We start from the raw sequence: 15,568 nt of genomic DNA, 5'->3' as shown, positions 1-15,568 counted from the left end.
TGTAGAAATGTCATCTTTCAGGGTACTGTTTTTATTTATTTATTTTTAATGGTGCTAGATGCCCATTACTTTTCCTGTTTTACAGAGCAAACATTTTAAAGTTACCAGTTTGGCTTAGTTTCAGATGCAGAATTACTACAGTCTCATGTGTCAATACTTCCATCAGCAGGTAGTGCTTTGGGTGACTGTCCAGTCACTTCTTAAATTCAGTTAAAGAGCAGGTGTTGGCTACAGCTGACCAATATTGGTTCACACTGGCCAAATGTTGTTTTTTTCCTTTGGTTTGTAATTCTGTTGACGTGAGTGACACAGCACAGAGCTGGCTGGAATGTGAATTGCAAGCAAATGCCAGGGTTAGAGTTGCATGTTAAAATCCATGTAGAGTTTAGTGTAACAAACCCTTGTTGGCCTGAGGAACTCGCTTGCTGTTTGATGATGAGCAAGATGTGTAGGTGGGAGATTGTCTTAATATTCAGCTTATCAGACTCCAAGCAGAGTTTGCTGAAATGACTTAATTTGAACTCAACTGATGTCAAATAAGATTTCACATGTGTCTTATGAATAGTGGTTTTCCTTTTTTTTGTCTCCCTACTTCACAGCAGAGCAGCTGTGTTGAGAAAAACCGTAATTGTGTGTGGCTGTTGAACCTTTCAAAGTTTATAACCTGTTAAAATACAGGCTCTTGGATTCTCAGAATTCTGTGTTTACCTTTTCAGTTAAGGAAATGTATGACTACCAGGGGAGATCTTATCTTCATGTCCCTCAAGATGTTGGAGTTAATCTCCGTTCCACGGTGCCACCTGAGAAGTGCTATCTTCCAAAGAGACAGATTCATGTGTGGTCTGGACATACAAAGGTAGGAAGTTGTGTTCCTGAGTGTGCATTGTAAAAACCCCTTTCCCATGTTATGCATGTAACTGGTTGCATTACATGTTCACACAAGGTGTTTGCCTGCTCGAATTCAGTCATTTACCTGCATATGCTTTTTCATGAACATAGTCAATTCCTGATCTCCTTTAAAGGGACAAATATTATTCAGTGACTTCTGTGGTATTTGGACTTGTTTCTTAAACTACTATGTGAATAAGAGTGAGGCTAATTCTATAGATCCCTGAAAATGCGTTGGCTTTTTTTAATAGTAAAAGTATTTAAGGGCTATTTCACATCAAACTTATGAAAAGTTACATGGATTTTGTGATTGTAATGCATTAGCATTACAGGATTCCCAAATACAGCAATGACCTTTGAAAGGTGTACCTTGCTAAGTTTTCTTTGATGATGCTACCTTAAAAGTGCAGTTTCTTCTTGTGCCAGAGCACATAACTGTATATATAATTTTGGGATTAGAAAGTGTTTTGCTGATCAGGTTTGTAAAGCTTATACTAAGCTTGCTGCTGCTTTTGTCTTGTTTTCAGTGTTGCTGAGGGAATACGCTATGCTGCAATGGACAGCACCTTAATGATATTTGAGAGATGGAAGAAAGGATGGAACACTTTTAGCTTTTACCTTTCTTTTCAGTTGTCACAACTCTGAACTTTTCTTTAGTGGCTGCTGCATCAAAGAGCTTGTAGCTGCAACTATCAGTGCTTTCCAGAATAACATCTCCTCTCCAAAGCTCTGTTCGCTCCTCTGCCTATTATCCTGTTAGAACAGACTGATGCATAAAATAGCTTTTTCCTTCAAACAAGAGATGAATAACGATAGCGATGAGAGAAGCGAAAGAAAGATGGGCTGACAAATCTAGAAAAGCTGGGGAATATAATTAGACAATAACAGGGAGGACGAAGCACCTAACTCCAACCAGGGCTGGGAGGAGCCGGAATGGAACATGAATAGAGTAACTGACATGAAAGTGGAAGAAGGGACATCACACCATGAGTACTTGGTGGTTCTTTGGACTTCCTCTGGTAGGAGTACCTGAAATACAGGGAGATGCTATGCACAGGGAATCTGAGTTCAGTGGGTAGAAGCCACTGCTAGTATATGTAAGAAGCAGAGCTGGCCAACATTTTTGTGGAAAAATTCCTCACCTGCCCCACCTGAAAAGGTTTGTTATACAGAAACAGTCACCCAAACACAAAGTTTGTATTTCATTGCTGTGTTTGCCACAGTAATGGTGTGAATGTTGAAGAAGAGCATATATACAGCTGTTGAAGTAAATCGATTTGTTGCCAATAGCAATTGTTCAGAAGTTTTTAAAATGGAATACAGGTAGGTTATTTGTTTTCAAGATACAGTATCCTTATATTTTTTTTTAAGATAAACACTAGCTTTGAGCTTAGAAAAGAGGGCAAGTGAACTGAGGAAATATCTAGATGTTCCGCTTACTGTTTGTGTCCTTATTTACAGGGTGTCAGTGCAGTGAGATTGTTTCCTCTCTCTGGGCATTTACTGTTGTCTTGCTCTATGGATTGCAAAATTAAGGTGAGTTATTTTTCTGGTTTCATGTGTGTATTTTATACTGTCATTGATTACAGAAAATGCATTTTAGAATATTAAACATTTTATACTTCTACCAAATACCTTTTGCCTATGTTACTTTTATTTTTCTCACTTGAATTTTAAATTACAAATTCATTGCAACAAAGACAGAAATAACACACAAGACTATGGGTGTTAGAACAGTGTTAATCATTTAGTAATAGCATTTAGAAGGTCACAAGTTCCTCAGGTTATTTCCTTTGTTATTATAATAATTCATTTTCTATGAAGCCTCATTTTAAAATAAGTAGTAGGTTTCTGCTGAACTGTTTTACTGAAGCATTTGCAGTCTTGAACTTAATCTCATTTTAGTCCAGAATACATCATATTAGAAAGCTGATGGTTTTTTTTCTTCTTTTTACTAGCGAAACCTTAGGGTTTTAAATTTGTAATATGCTATGAGATTTTTAGTTATTTTAAGGGGGTTTTGCTAACAGGAAGTTGACAGAGCAACAGAGCATTCGTGTGAATTCCTGGGTAGATAGTTCTGATTAATCAGTAGATGTCATATGTTTGTAATTAATTTCTTAAAAGATGTTGTCATATATGTTTGCACTTAATTTCAGCATCATTACTGTTTAACAATTGACATCTTTTTTCCTCATCCCTTTTTTCTTTCCAAGCTATGGGAAGTATATGGTGATCGAAGATGTCTACGAACATTTATTGGTAATAGTCCCTTTTTTTAAACTAATGTATATTTAAAACAACTTCATGGAAGGATATGATTTAGGTTAGCTAATTAATATGTCATATAGAGGACTTACAGGCATACAAGGCAAACGGTATTCAGTAGAATCTTGGCAATAAGAACTGAAAAAGGTGCGAGTTTTTACAGAACCTTTATCATTATTCCAATTATTAAATGTTGATTTATAACACCTTACAACCCTTAAAACAAAACATGAACGTACTGCGGTCATCAATACTTTATGCAAGGGTCCTTTCCAAAGGCAAAATTGTGACATTAAATTGCCCCGTTTTCATGTTGAGAACAGGAGTTCTCTGTATTTCTGCAGTGATTGCATCTCACTGTCTGATGATCCCACCTGTGATCTCTTCTGTGCTGAGTTTCTCATGCAAAAGCATGGGATTTTATTTTTTTTTAGGTTTAGGAGCCATCTTTGTTCATGTAACAGCTGCTTTTTAAAGCAGAGAGCTGGGAGAGAGAAATACAAACTACATAGCAGCTTTGAATGCAGAACAAAAGCAGCTGATTCTCCTTTTGAAATGGGAACGTTTCCAGAACACTGAGTGAATATATGTTGAGTAACAAAAAAGAAGTCTTTTTTTCACTGAATATTTCTGATGACAGCAGTGTGGCAAAGATGATGGCTCAAAAATGTTCTTCAGAAAGAGCAGTCTATTGAGAGAGTTTTGCTGTTTTTCTCAAAAGGTCCTTATTATCAACCCAATTCATCTGCTATTTTGCTATATTTAAGTTATTGTACCAATATTTTAACTGAAGAGATCTCCTACAAGTCTAATGCAGTGGTCAGATGAAAGTATTGGGGTTGAGAGGTAGCAAGGTGAAAGCATTCTTAATTTTCTCATCTAATATTTCACCTATTGTGTGCCCACTTTAAATGTTTCTCCTTTAAATGTATCTCCCGTAGGTGTTTACTTCTCTTTTTCATTAGATGTTGACATTTATTACAGTGTTTTATGCTTCTCTCACAGCTATTAACTGTCGCCAAAACAATCTTGAAGTTCCGCTTGTATGTCAGTTTATGAACGATGCACAGTGGTTGGTTCTGTGCAATGCTATTTTTAATCTCTCTGGTGCTTTAGAAGTATGGGGGCTTTGGGGGGCTTATTCTCATCTTAATGTAGGAGTCACCTTTTCTTTCTCACTTGAATAATTCTTTACTTGTGCTCGTGAAGAACTTCAAGAAGTTATTTCCTTGTTTTATTTGCATTGTTAAAGACTTGAGCATTTAACGTTAATAATATTAAAAAAAAACCCAAACACCACAAACAACTTCAATTCTAATCATGAGTGCATGAGTTTGTCATCACATTTTTTCTACCTTGTAGGACATAGTAAAGCTGTTCGAGACATCTGTTTTAATAACGCTGGCACTCGGTTTCTTAGTGCTGCATATGACCGCTATCTCAAACTCTGGGACACTGAAACAGGTAGGCTTGTATTTGTAGACACTGCTACTTGGCACTATGTTTAATTAATCATAAATATCAATATATATTATCAGTCAGGTTTTTCCAGTTGTCCTTAATATCATCTTGTAGTTTGGCATTCAGGATGAATTGTCTCTTTTTCTGAAATGTTTTATTTCTAATGATGCAATTGACACTACCTATATACCTGTATTTCATATACCTTTTTGTTTGGTAAGTTTGATAGGTATTTGTAATGCTAGAACACTGTTCAGCAAAAAGTCAAAAATTTACCCAATTGGTTAATTGCATATTTACAGGTGTAAAATTAAGTAATGAAATCACACTTTACGCCTAAATATGCTTAATTTAGAAGAATTATTTCACTTGATCTTTCAGTTAACCTGAACTTGAAGAGTACTACGAATAAGAAAAGGTGGTGGAAATTTTGCTGCTGGTATAGGGAGTGGAGGGTGGCAGGTCTGATGCTCTTACAGAACTGCCTGGAAGATGCTCTGCAACATTTGTTCCAAGTAGTTTCTTAAGCTAAAAAGGATAGATTTTGCCAATATTCTTTTAAACTGAAGTCTGTTCCTAAGACAAGGAGTCTCCATGTTTGAAAAAGACACTGGTCTCGTACAGGTGACAGACAGAAAGGCAGAAGTCAAGTTCTTTGGTCTTAACTCAGTTATTTAGACACCTGAAAAATCTGTTGAGCATGGATTAAAACAGGCTCGTGCAGATTACGGGTAACATGCAGTCAGGGTACTTAGGGCTGAGGCTGTGAGCAGGGTCATTGGTTTGTTTTGCCATTGGATTACTGTTACCCCTGTCTAGGCATAAGGTTGAGGAATTCTTGCTGGAGTTTAAGTCTCTTGCCAAGAGGACCTCTGATCCTATGCAGATGATGTTTAGCAAAGTCTGTGGTCAGCTTGTGTTGTGCTGACCGTCCTGATGATATACAGGATACTGAGCAGTTATATTGTTTGTAAAGCTGTAGTAAAGGTATGGAACAGTTTGCATGTGTATGTGTTTGTGTTTATACAGATGTGTGCATACAAACGTGAAAGAAGGTCTAATCAAAGAGCAGGGTAAATTCTACCCTGTAATCCTCCCGAGGGCTTAAAAACAAGTATTTTCTGCTGTTACTATTGTAGAAGTAAGATGAATGCTTTTTATAAATATCTGCAAAGAACTAATCAGCCCGCAGAGCTTCCAACCTGACACACTATGAATGGCTTGTCTGTTGCAGGGCAATGTGTTTCAAGATTCACAAACAGGAAAGTTCCCTATTGTGTCAAGTTCAATCCTGATGAAGATAAACAAAATCTCTTTGTGGCAGGGATGTCAGATAAGAAAATTGTGCAGGTATGTCTACTTAATCCCTTCCTCTAAAAATTCTGATATTTAGTAAAAAAACAAGGTCTTATTCTGACTTTTTTATTTGTAGTGGGATATTCGAAGTGGTGAGATTGTGCAGGAATATGATAGGCATTTGGGAGCTGTCAACACCATTGTGTTTGTGGATGAAAATAGAAGGTTTGTGAGTACATCTGATGACAAGAGTTTAAGAGTCTGGGAATGGTAAGTTTAAAATTTTGCATTTTAAAATAATATTATGAGCAAACTGAGAAGATAATTTATTTTTTAAAGTATCCGTAGTACATAGGACACTGGAGTGTACTGAGCTCTAGCTAGCTGAGAAGGAGCTAGCTTCAAAACCCTATTCTGGCTTAATGCTCAAGAAGACACTTCATAGATTTCCTCTTGCCCCAAAGAAAGCAGAAGACAGCCCAGTCAGCCTGAAGCACACTTCACTCAGCTAGTGACCTCTGTTCTCTCTCCTTTCACCAAGGGTGTATTAGCCCTTAAATTAACCTTTGAAAGAAATGTCTGCTCTGTTACATTGATGTGTGCCATTTTTGAATGCTTTGAACTTGGATGGGCATAGTATTGTATAATATTTGGCCCATGTATAAAACAACTAGTTTAGTGTAGCTTCATTTCTGATTTTGTGGTAGTCTGGATTTTTTTGACAGTCATTGATACCCACAGTATGAATACAGTAGATGACAGGAAAGTGAAAGTCTATCCAAGAAAAAGTCATAAGAAACATCATTTTAAGTGGCTTCCAATTTTTAACGTATCTGGGGAGAAAACAAATCTCTCCTCTTTGAAATGTTTTCCACAAGGTCCTAGGTACTAAGATTTTTCACCTTAGAACTTTTAACATTTCTCTAGGATTTCAAATTTATTTTTTAAATTATCACTGCAGTATCTTTAGGTATCCATTTCCTTTTGCCGTTCACACTTGCAAAGCTGTTGCACAATACAGGCGCTAGTTTGACAGCACTGTGACTAATCAGTCCCTTCCTAGCTCTTTTTTTTTTTCCCTAAAACCTAGACAAGAGACTCCAATCTGTGATATTTGAATGTTACCCAAGCAGCCAGCAAAACCCTCAGCATGTCTGTGATGGGCTGCTATCATTGCCAACAGCAGCAGTGGTAATGACCAAAGTCTGGGAACCCAGGCTTAGGCTAGACATGCAATGCTGTCACCATATGTCTCTCCGAGAGAGCCTCTGTTCAGTACTTCATAATTAGACCCATGTATTTACAGAGCTCCTTAAAAGAAAAAATCTTTACAATACCATAGCTGCTAAGAAATGTCTTCTCTCTGGCGAGTGGGAGGAGGATCTCACTTGCAGAAATCTGTTATTTCCTTGGGATTGGATTGGCCTTGTTTTGTGAGCTTTGTGTTGATGGCTGAAATAAATAGCGAGGTGGGTGGATTTAATCACTCTGTGGGGAAGAGAAGGAAAGGCAAAAAGGTTCTGGCATGGGAACATCGCAACCTGATTGTTCAGTAGCAGAAGGTTTTTTTTCTTTCTGAAGGAAAAAATTTGTACTGAGCTTGCTGTACACTGAAGAGCTCCCTTGTTCAGATAATAGGGAACTCAACTGTAGGCAATGTTCTTTAATACCATCATCAAGGACTTTTTTGGTTTTAATAAAAGGAAAAGGTAATGCTGTCTTCCTAGGCATTTCTACTTGAAAACCTTTCTCCACAACCTACCATGAAATATGCTAATTGGTCTGTAGGCATATCTATAATTTCAGGATCTGGATTTTTACAATGCATTAAAACTAAGTTAATGTGTTCATTACAGAAGCTTTTGGAGCTTGAAAACTTCCATAACAAATTCATGCTGCACCTCAAATCCTTTTTTCCAAGTTCATAAAGAAAATTATTTGCAACTTAAGTGATTTGATTACTGCACCTTTTGGCATGTTTCTTGATACGTTCTTCAGCCCAATAGTCCTTCAGTATCCTACAGAAATGAGGCAGAAGTAATTATGACATGAGTATGGCCTTAAAAGCCAGTAATTAAAGCTGGTCTAATTGCTTAGTTTCAATTGTCTAGAGGAATTTTGTAGTATGTTTTGTAAACACTTTGACTTGGCCAAAGCTGATAATGGGATGTGTGTCAGACTTCATCACAGTGAGGAACTTCTCCCCTAAAAATTTAAATCTCCTCTCTGCAGGAGTTCATCCCATGCACAGATTTCCCTGTGCTGTACACTCAATTGCAGCTGGTTGGTTGCTGAAAGTTCAAACTGCAAGTACAGTACAGACTCTTGCAGATTTAATAGTTTCTTTAGGAGCCTTAATGAGAGTACTTTAAAATGTCTGCTTTTGCATTTTGTGTGATTATATCATCACAGCAGTGATATTAAAGTTGGCATGAGTATCATATTCTGTGTTATTTCTTCTAGAAATGCAAAATGTTATTTTGTCTGCTTCATTTGTGTCTATCCTGCTTGGATAACCAGTGAAACAATTTGGGCAATTGACCTTGGAGGCTTTTATTTCTTTTTACCTTTGAGTCAGCCAGCAAAGCAAGAACGGTACAGCGGTAGCGTAGTTGTTATCCTGACAGGCTGAGGAGGCTTGGCCTCTCTGTAGAGCTATACCCCTCACCAGGCCTTTCCTCTCCATCATTCCATCAGCTCCTGAGAGAGCTCTTTACAATGTGCATAATCTGAAATTGGATTGAGTTGGGTTTGGTGGGTTTTTTTGGTTTGTTTGTGCTTTGGGGTTTTTTTTTGGTGATTTTTTTTTTTTTTTTTTGGGGGGGGGGGTGTTTTTTTTTTTTCTTTTTCTTCTCTCTTTAGAAGGATTTTTCTCTCTTCTGCTTGGGGAAGAAGTTGTATTAGAACCCCAGAGTATCATATTTCTAAATCTTGGCTAGCAGGTACGACTTTTGATATTTAAAACACTTCAGCCTTTGAAATGCTGTGAAGTGGGAAAAGGACTTGAAGATCTTTAAAAATTTCGACAAACAGTATATCAGATGAGTTTTGAGGTCAAGCAACCATGACAGCATCTTTCTTGGTAATTTTTTTAAAGCATTTTTAAAGGAGCAGGCTGATATTACTTATTTAGCAATTTGACTGGAAGCAAGTATGAAACATAAATGTATTAATATCTCTTTATTCCGCCTAATAGTTTAATGCAGCATATCCTGCAGTTGTCCTCGGTGTGTCTGGTAGGTTTCAACATAAAGCAGAGCTGTCTTGAATAAATTCCAGCAGATGAGCCTGCCTGCATTTGTAAAGGGAGCACAACCTGTGCTGCATTTAAATTTCTCACTGCAGTACAATTCAGCATTGGAGATGCATCTATTGTGATGCAACTTTTTTTAACGGGGCTTCCAATGGGATTGCTTGTACCTGGCATGGAGGGCTCCAGGTGACCAGTGGGCTGAGGAGTGTTGAGTATGAGGAGCTCATGGGCATCTGGCCTTGCTGCAGCAATGCCTTTGTGTCATCTTGCCGGTGGGGTTTGAAGCTCTTTGGGTGTTGGTGCAAAAGGGTAGGATGGGGCACGAGGGGCTGCACTCCCTGTGCTATTGTATTGGTCAGCCCCAGAGATTATGCAGAGTTTTTGTTAATCCTTTACAGATTTACTGTCCAACAGTAGTCTTAAGTCTGCCTGTTTAGATGCTGATTATTCCCACACATGCTCTTATGCACAGAGTGTATTAAGTGAGTTGCCCTTCTTATTCTGATTTTAACGTTTAACTCACAGGAACATTTTTGTTGCTTCCTGACAATAGAGCAGCTTCTCACCCTGCTACCCATGTGCATGTGGCTTAACACAACGTGATGGAAAACAACTTACTCCACAATAAAATAAAATTGTAATTACCTTGCTGATGTTGACTGTATTGCCATCCAGGAAGGCTCAGTCAGTGAGTACAAGGCAGCCACCCATGCTCCCTGCTCTGATAGTGTTCCAACAACCCTTCTACTGTGTGAGTTAAACAACCATTCCTTTTGTATTAATTAATGTTGCTACAGAACAGTGTGCATGTGTTTTCTGTTGAATACGTTAATCAAGTCTGCTTTCTGTTGGAGATTTTTTTTTGCTTAATGAGAAAGACACGTGCATGCCTGCCTTTTTTTACCAGCCTTCTAATGTAGGATATGAGCAATACTGTGAATATGCACAGTCCATTAGTAGTTAAATTTATATAGTCAAAACCAAATGAAAGTGCTGTGGAGTTAGGATTAGACTGTATTTGTTTTGTTCCTAGGTCCACATGCCTTTGTGTAGGACAGGGTGTGTTCTTAACATACATGGGCACTATCCTGTATGGAATCAAGACCAAGGAGTTCACAGTTCAGCCGTGAACATTTAGAATTGGTTGGCATCCCATTTGGGGAGAGCAGGAGGAAAAAGGCATTGTCAGAGACGCGAGAGGGAGTGTTCCTTTCAAAGACAGAAATATTCTATTAAAACGAAACTCAGTAAGACATTCCACTAAGACACATGCATATGTCAGTCTATTCTTGCTACCCATATAAGAATTTTGTAAGACCTGCAGTTAAACTGGAGGCAATAGAGTGTCTTTGCGCTACAGTTTTACTCCTAACAATTGGAATTACGACTGTGATGTAGACTCTGGGTCATTTGATTGGGGTAAATTCACTGTATCAGGTTATCCTGTAAAAGTTTCCACCTCTGGAACTCTCTAGGTGGGCATTCGTAATATTTTTGAGCTTTTGGACTTTCTGCCTTTGGACACCAGCATCCACTCCCGTGGTTCAGTAGCTGAGTAAGTCAGCTGGCTGGAGGCAGCCCTTTGGAACATCTGCACATCTTCATAAAACATACTTCTTCCTTTTGCAGGGACATTCCTGTAGACTTCAAGTACATAGCTGAGCCAAGTATGCATTCGATGCCAGCCGTGACTCTGTCTCCAAATGGTACGTTAACACTTCACTGCTGCCTTAGGCGTAGTTTACGTAGGCATGTCTTACTGATTTATCTCTGTAATGTTGCCATTTTGCATCCTCTGTTACCCCACACTACCCTCCTGCCCCAAATCTGTGCGTATTTATTACAAGGCTGGACTGGATCTGGTTTTGATTTAAAAGTCTCAAGAAGTATGTCAAAATGAGGGGTTATATTAGGATAACTGTGTTAATTTAAATTTAGACCTTCATCCAGACAGGCCAAAAGGACTCTTTCTTTTCATACAGCTGTGATGTGCTCTTTGCTGTATTTAAAATATTAAGGGAAACAATGGTGGGAACTGATGATGGCTGCAAAGTACTAAGCAAGTTCAGCAGTCCTTATGGTGCCACCGTTAAAGCAGAGACTGATGTTCTACATAATCATGTTAATGCTGTTCTTTTCTGTTCTGAATGTAGCCCAAATAATTTGCATAAGAGAAATCCCAAGTTATCTCAGTGTTTCTGTATGTTAATGTTTCACTGATGTTTATGTTTACTAATTTCAATTAGTATCAAACTGAAGAAGGATAAAGGTTTAGTGCCTCTGGTAATCAGTGAAAATCCTTCTAACAGACAAAATCTCTGTTATCTGTGTTGGCCAAAATTAAATAGCTTTAGTGTCAACATTATTAAAGTGTTGCCAGATTTATAGTTAACATTCGCATTATGCTGAGTAGTCGCTGATCCGCTTGCTGCACAGCTAACATTTTCAGCCAGCTATCAGCACCAAATTGTATTTGCTTAGCTGTGTAAATACTATATTTGTAACAATAGAAGTGGGGTTCTAATATAAAAAGGTTCTAGAGAAAGAGAGAGCCACATTTTAAAATGTTAGTTTCCCAGGCTGGCTGTTTCAGCTCCCGTTTCTGAAATTGTTCAGCTTGATGTATTCTGATCCAGTTTTTCAGTTATCTTATTCTTCTACACTGAAGTACTGGATTTCTCATTGTTTTTCCAGTTCTGGCTGGCCAGCATTTGAGTATTTGATTTCCAAGATGAGACAGTAAATGATGTTAGGGATGAATTAGAGTCATCTTTTCAGCTCAAGACATCACATGTCACATTAACATTATCTTGACCTACAGTAGTTCAATATTGCACAAAACAAGTGATTTTGGAATAGTGATGCTACAGATTGTGCTGGACACATCATGCATCATTTTGGAGTTAAATGAATCCTTTAAAGAGAAGTAAATTGAAAGTTTTACAGATGTGGAACTTTTCTGTTTAGGGGCACTGATTTACAAATCTCCTTAATTAAAATTTTCCTCCTGAGTGATGCAGGCAACAGACCTTTTAAAATGTAGAAGAGGAGAGTAATGCGTTTGAGATAGATACTTGATATTTTTCTTTGGGACGCTGAAGAAAATACTCAAATGCCAAGGTAGTAGCTGAAGCCATCAACACGTTTTATGTTATCCCTGTGTGCATAAAACACTATGAAGGCAGTGATGGTGTGCAGAGTTCAGGACAAAAGTCCCTGGTGCTCTGTAGCACATCATCTTTACTGGATTCTCAGGCAGGAGTTAATGCACTGGCAAGATGCAAAATGAGGTAGAGTTAAGATTAGAAAAGCATGGGCTTTTTCTGTCACTAAAATGTCTTTATTAAATTGTATGGTATTAGGGCAGATAATACAAAATATTTGCAAATATATAAAGATTTTCAAACTCCGGAGTCTACCTTAGACCTGTTTTTCCCATAAAGAAAATAAAAGGTGACAAAGTACCTACAAAACAGGTAATCAAATAGATTGCAGCTTGATGGGGTTTTTTCACCTCATCGGGATGATTAGATTAAGTGCACCAGCAATCTTACTCAGTAGTTTAAAAATTTCTCGGTAAATCAGTGGGGTTGATGCAGCACATTTTTATAACAGCCAGTGCATTTTCTAGGAACAGGCATCCCAAATCCTGTCAAATATGATGTTTTGCCTCTTGGCAGTTGTACCAGGCAGAAGCAGTATCAGCTGCTACCTAGAACCTTGATAGATAATGAAAACCTGAATTAAGAAGAAAAGTTACAAAAGTGCAAGAGAAGTTATAAAAATCTCAGAACTTTCCAGCTAAGTCTGTTTCTTCAGAATTGACACTCTCATACCACCTTTGTTTATTGCATTTATAGGGAAATGGTTGGCTTGCCAGTCAATGGATAACCAAATTCTGATTTTTGGAGCTCAGAACAGATTCAGATTAAACAAAAAGAAAATTTTCAAAGGCCACATGGTAGCTGGCTATGCTTGTCAAGTGGATTTTTCACCTGATATGAGGTAAGTTTTTTGTGGGAATGAGCTTCATCTTTAAACTTGCTTGCACAGACCCTAGATTTCTGTTTAAATCCTCTGCAACATCTGTTGATGGACAGCCATCCTATTAACTCAGCATCAGACAGAGTTCTCCAGCCAAGGAGCAAAATGACAAGTTTACTCTTGTCATTTGATAGGACTAAGTTATACTCAGTCCACGTGGTGCAGATTCCCTGTTTGGCAAATATGATCTTTGCTGCAGCTGAACTGTCCAGAGTCTCCCCTTGTTTTGCCCAGCCCTTGTGCAGCGCAAGAGGCTTCCACTCTGACTTGCATCTGTCTCTTTTTGCGTATTGTCTGCAGCAGTTTCCCCAGAAACCTTCAGGCTCTGTTCCCGCACTATGCACTCGTCTAGAGTAGCTGAGATTTCTACTTGCCCAGTTTTCCCAATTTGCAGGTCCAGTGTGGGTATCCTTATAGATGGTTCTCTGAACCATCTTTTTTATCCTGTTTGCTCAGTAATATGCTCATACATTTACCACTGTACATACATAAGATATTAATGACTATAAAAACTGGAGAATAACCTCAGCAAACCTGAAGGAAAAAGTGGAGAGAAGTGTCTATAAATTTTAGACAAACTTCTGGCACTTTCTCTTTTGCTGATGTATTCTCTTTAGTTCCAGTAACACAGTGTATGGTATAATCGCATTGCTTAGCACATTTACCTCGCAGTTGATGAATCACCTTCTGCAGGACTCGAGTGCTTCAAAGCACATCGTGAATGCTAATTCTGTGGTAGGTGCATTTGCAGACTGTCGGACTGGAAGCTCACTGGGTGAAGCTTTTTTCCATTGCCCAATGTAAAAGTACTATAATACGAGCAGTCCTTACATGATTAAAGCTTTTATTTTTATCCTGTTAATACAGCTATGTGATATCTGGAGATGCAGATGGAAAACTTAACATCTGGGACTGGAAGACAACAAAACTCTACAGCAGATTAAAGGCACATGATAAAGTCTGTATTGGCGCAGTGTGGCACCCACACGAAACATCTAAAGTCATTACGTGTGGCTGGGACGGCCTTATTAAACTATGGGACTAAAGAGGATGCTACAAAGATGTGAAGATGTGAGTCCTGTGTGCATCTGAGACTAGAGGGAATTCTGCTGTAAGTATGGGTAGGCATTTGTAATACTGCAGTTCTCAACTGGCTGTATATACTCACTAAAGATGGGAAATCATCAGAAGACACAAGTGAAAGGATATAGTTCTAAATATGACCTCTGAGTATGAGAAGCTGAGGTCATCTGAAGCATGCAGAATCAAGTATTAGTTTGTTGTGTCACTTTTTGTGCAAAACGTTTTTGTAAAATAAAATTGTTTTAGGAAAAACTATTTTTGTGGTTCTGGCTGTCAGAGATGTTGGGAGTTAAAGGATAAAACCAGCAATTGTGTATAATTCTCTTCCCTAAAAGAAATCTTTGATACCTGCTGCAACAGAGCTGGAAAAGATGCATTTGTTTACCTGGTTTTGGGTGGTATTTTGTCATCCCCCAAATACTTCTACCTTTATAGTACACAAACCCACTTGCTAAGATCTGTTAATTCACAGTAGAAATGAAAAACTAATCAGAAGTTAGCAGTCATCAGATAAACTGTATCAACTGAAGACTGTATTCATAAACTCTTGGTTTCTGTGTATATTTAACAATAGCATCATGCTGATCACACAAGTACTCCTCAATTTCAAGATTTTGCTTGTATTGTTTGTGTGTTAAGTGTCGGTTTTGTTTTTCCTCTTCCATATGCTGATATGTTCCAATAAGCATGACCTATTAAAGGGGAAAAAAAAGGTCTCTTTTTCAGTTTGGAATACATTGTATTATAAGCCACATAAAGTTTTTGACAATTTAGTGTATATATGTCACACTTTTACTCTTTAAAGGACTTATTTTTAATAAATCTTTTTATAAAAAGTCTGCTTATCTTCATTCTATTCTTCTGTCTAGCAGTGTCCATATGAAATATTTCTTACAATTTGGTATTGTACTTTGCCGTTGTACCAGCATTCAGATCAACTTATTCTCTTGCACTGTTCATACAAAACTAAACACGCTGGAAGCAGGAGAAAAAAATCTTTTAGATTTCCTATCCACTCTCTTTTTGAGCACATAATGGAAATAGGAAACATGCACCAAATTTATCTCATTGATCAGTCTTTAATTACAGTTTTGAATTACACTATATTCTTTCCTTTAAATGCAATCACTGCTGATCAATTTTAAACAATAGCAAAGGAGTAATTGCCTTAATTGACAGCAGGATAGAAGATAAGGCCCTTCCATAGATGAGATGCAAAGAAGCTCAAATTGTACAGACAGATGGAAACAGGGTGGATGTTTTGTGGGGTTTTTG

At 37.9% G+C, this 15,568-nt stretch overlaps 1 protein-coding gene across 1 annotated transcript in view; it reads left to right on the top strand.

Moving 5' to 3' along the window:
• The window catches only part of CDC40 (cell division cycle 40), a 39,598-nt gene extending 24,469 nt beyond the window's left edge, over window positions 1-15,129 (top strand). The window contains exons 7-15 of the mRNA XM_065834667.2: window positions 717-856; window positions 2,350-2,424; window positions 3,105-3,150; window positions 4,519-4,620; window positions 5,852-5,967; window positions 6,050-6,183; window positions 10,796-10,872; window positions 13,027-13,171; window positions 14,078-15,129. Coding sequence (XP_065690739.1) covers window positions 717-856; window positions 2,350-2,424; window positions 3,105-3,150; window positions 4,519-4,620; window positions 5,852-5,967; window positions 6,050-6,183; window positions 10,796-10,872; window positions 13,027-13,171; window positions 14,078-14,255 — 1,013 coding nt within the window. The 3' untranslated portion in view covers window positions 14,256-15,129. The remainder of the gene's footprint in view (window positions 1-716; window positions 857-2,349; window positions 2,425-3,104; window positions 3,151-4,518; window positions 4,621-5,851; window positions 5,968-6,049; window positions 6,184-10,795; window positions 10,873-13,026; window positions 13,172-14,077) is intronic.
• Window positions 15,130-15,568: the final 439 nt, after the last annotated feature.

Source organism: Patagioenas fasciata, chromosome 3 (assembly GCF_037038585.1).
Source record: "Patagioenas fasciata isolate bPatFas1 chromosome 3, bPatFas1.hap1, whole genome shotgun sequence".
NCBI lineage: Eukaryota > Metazoa > Chordata > Aves > Columbiformes > Columbidae > Patagioenas > Patagioenas fasciata.
The sequence above is the reverse complement of the archived record's forward strand: the minus strand, read 5'-3'. Positions and strand labels throughout refer to the sequence as shown.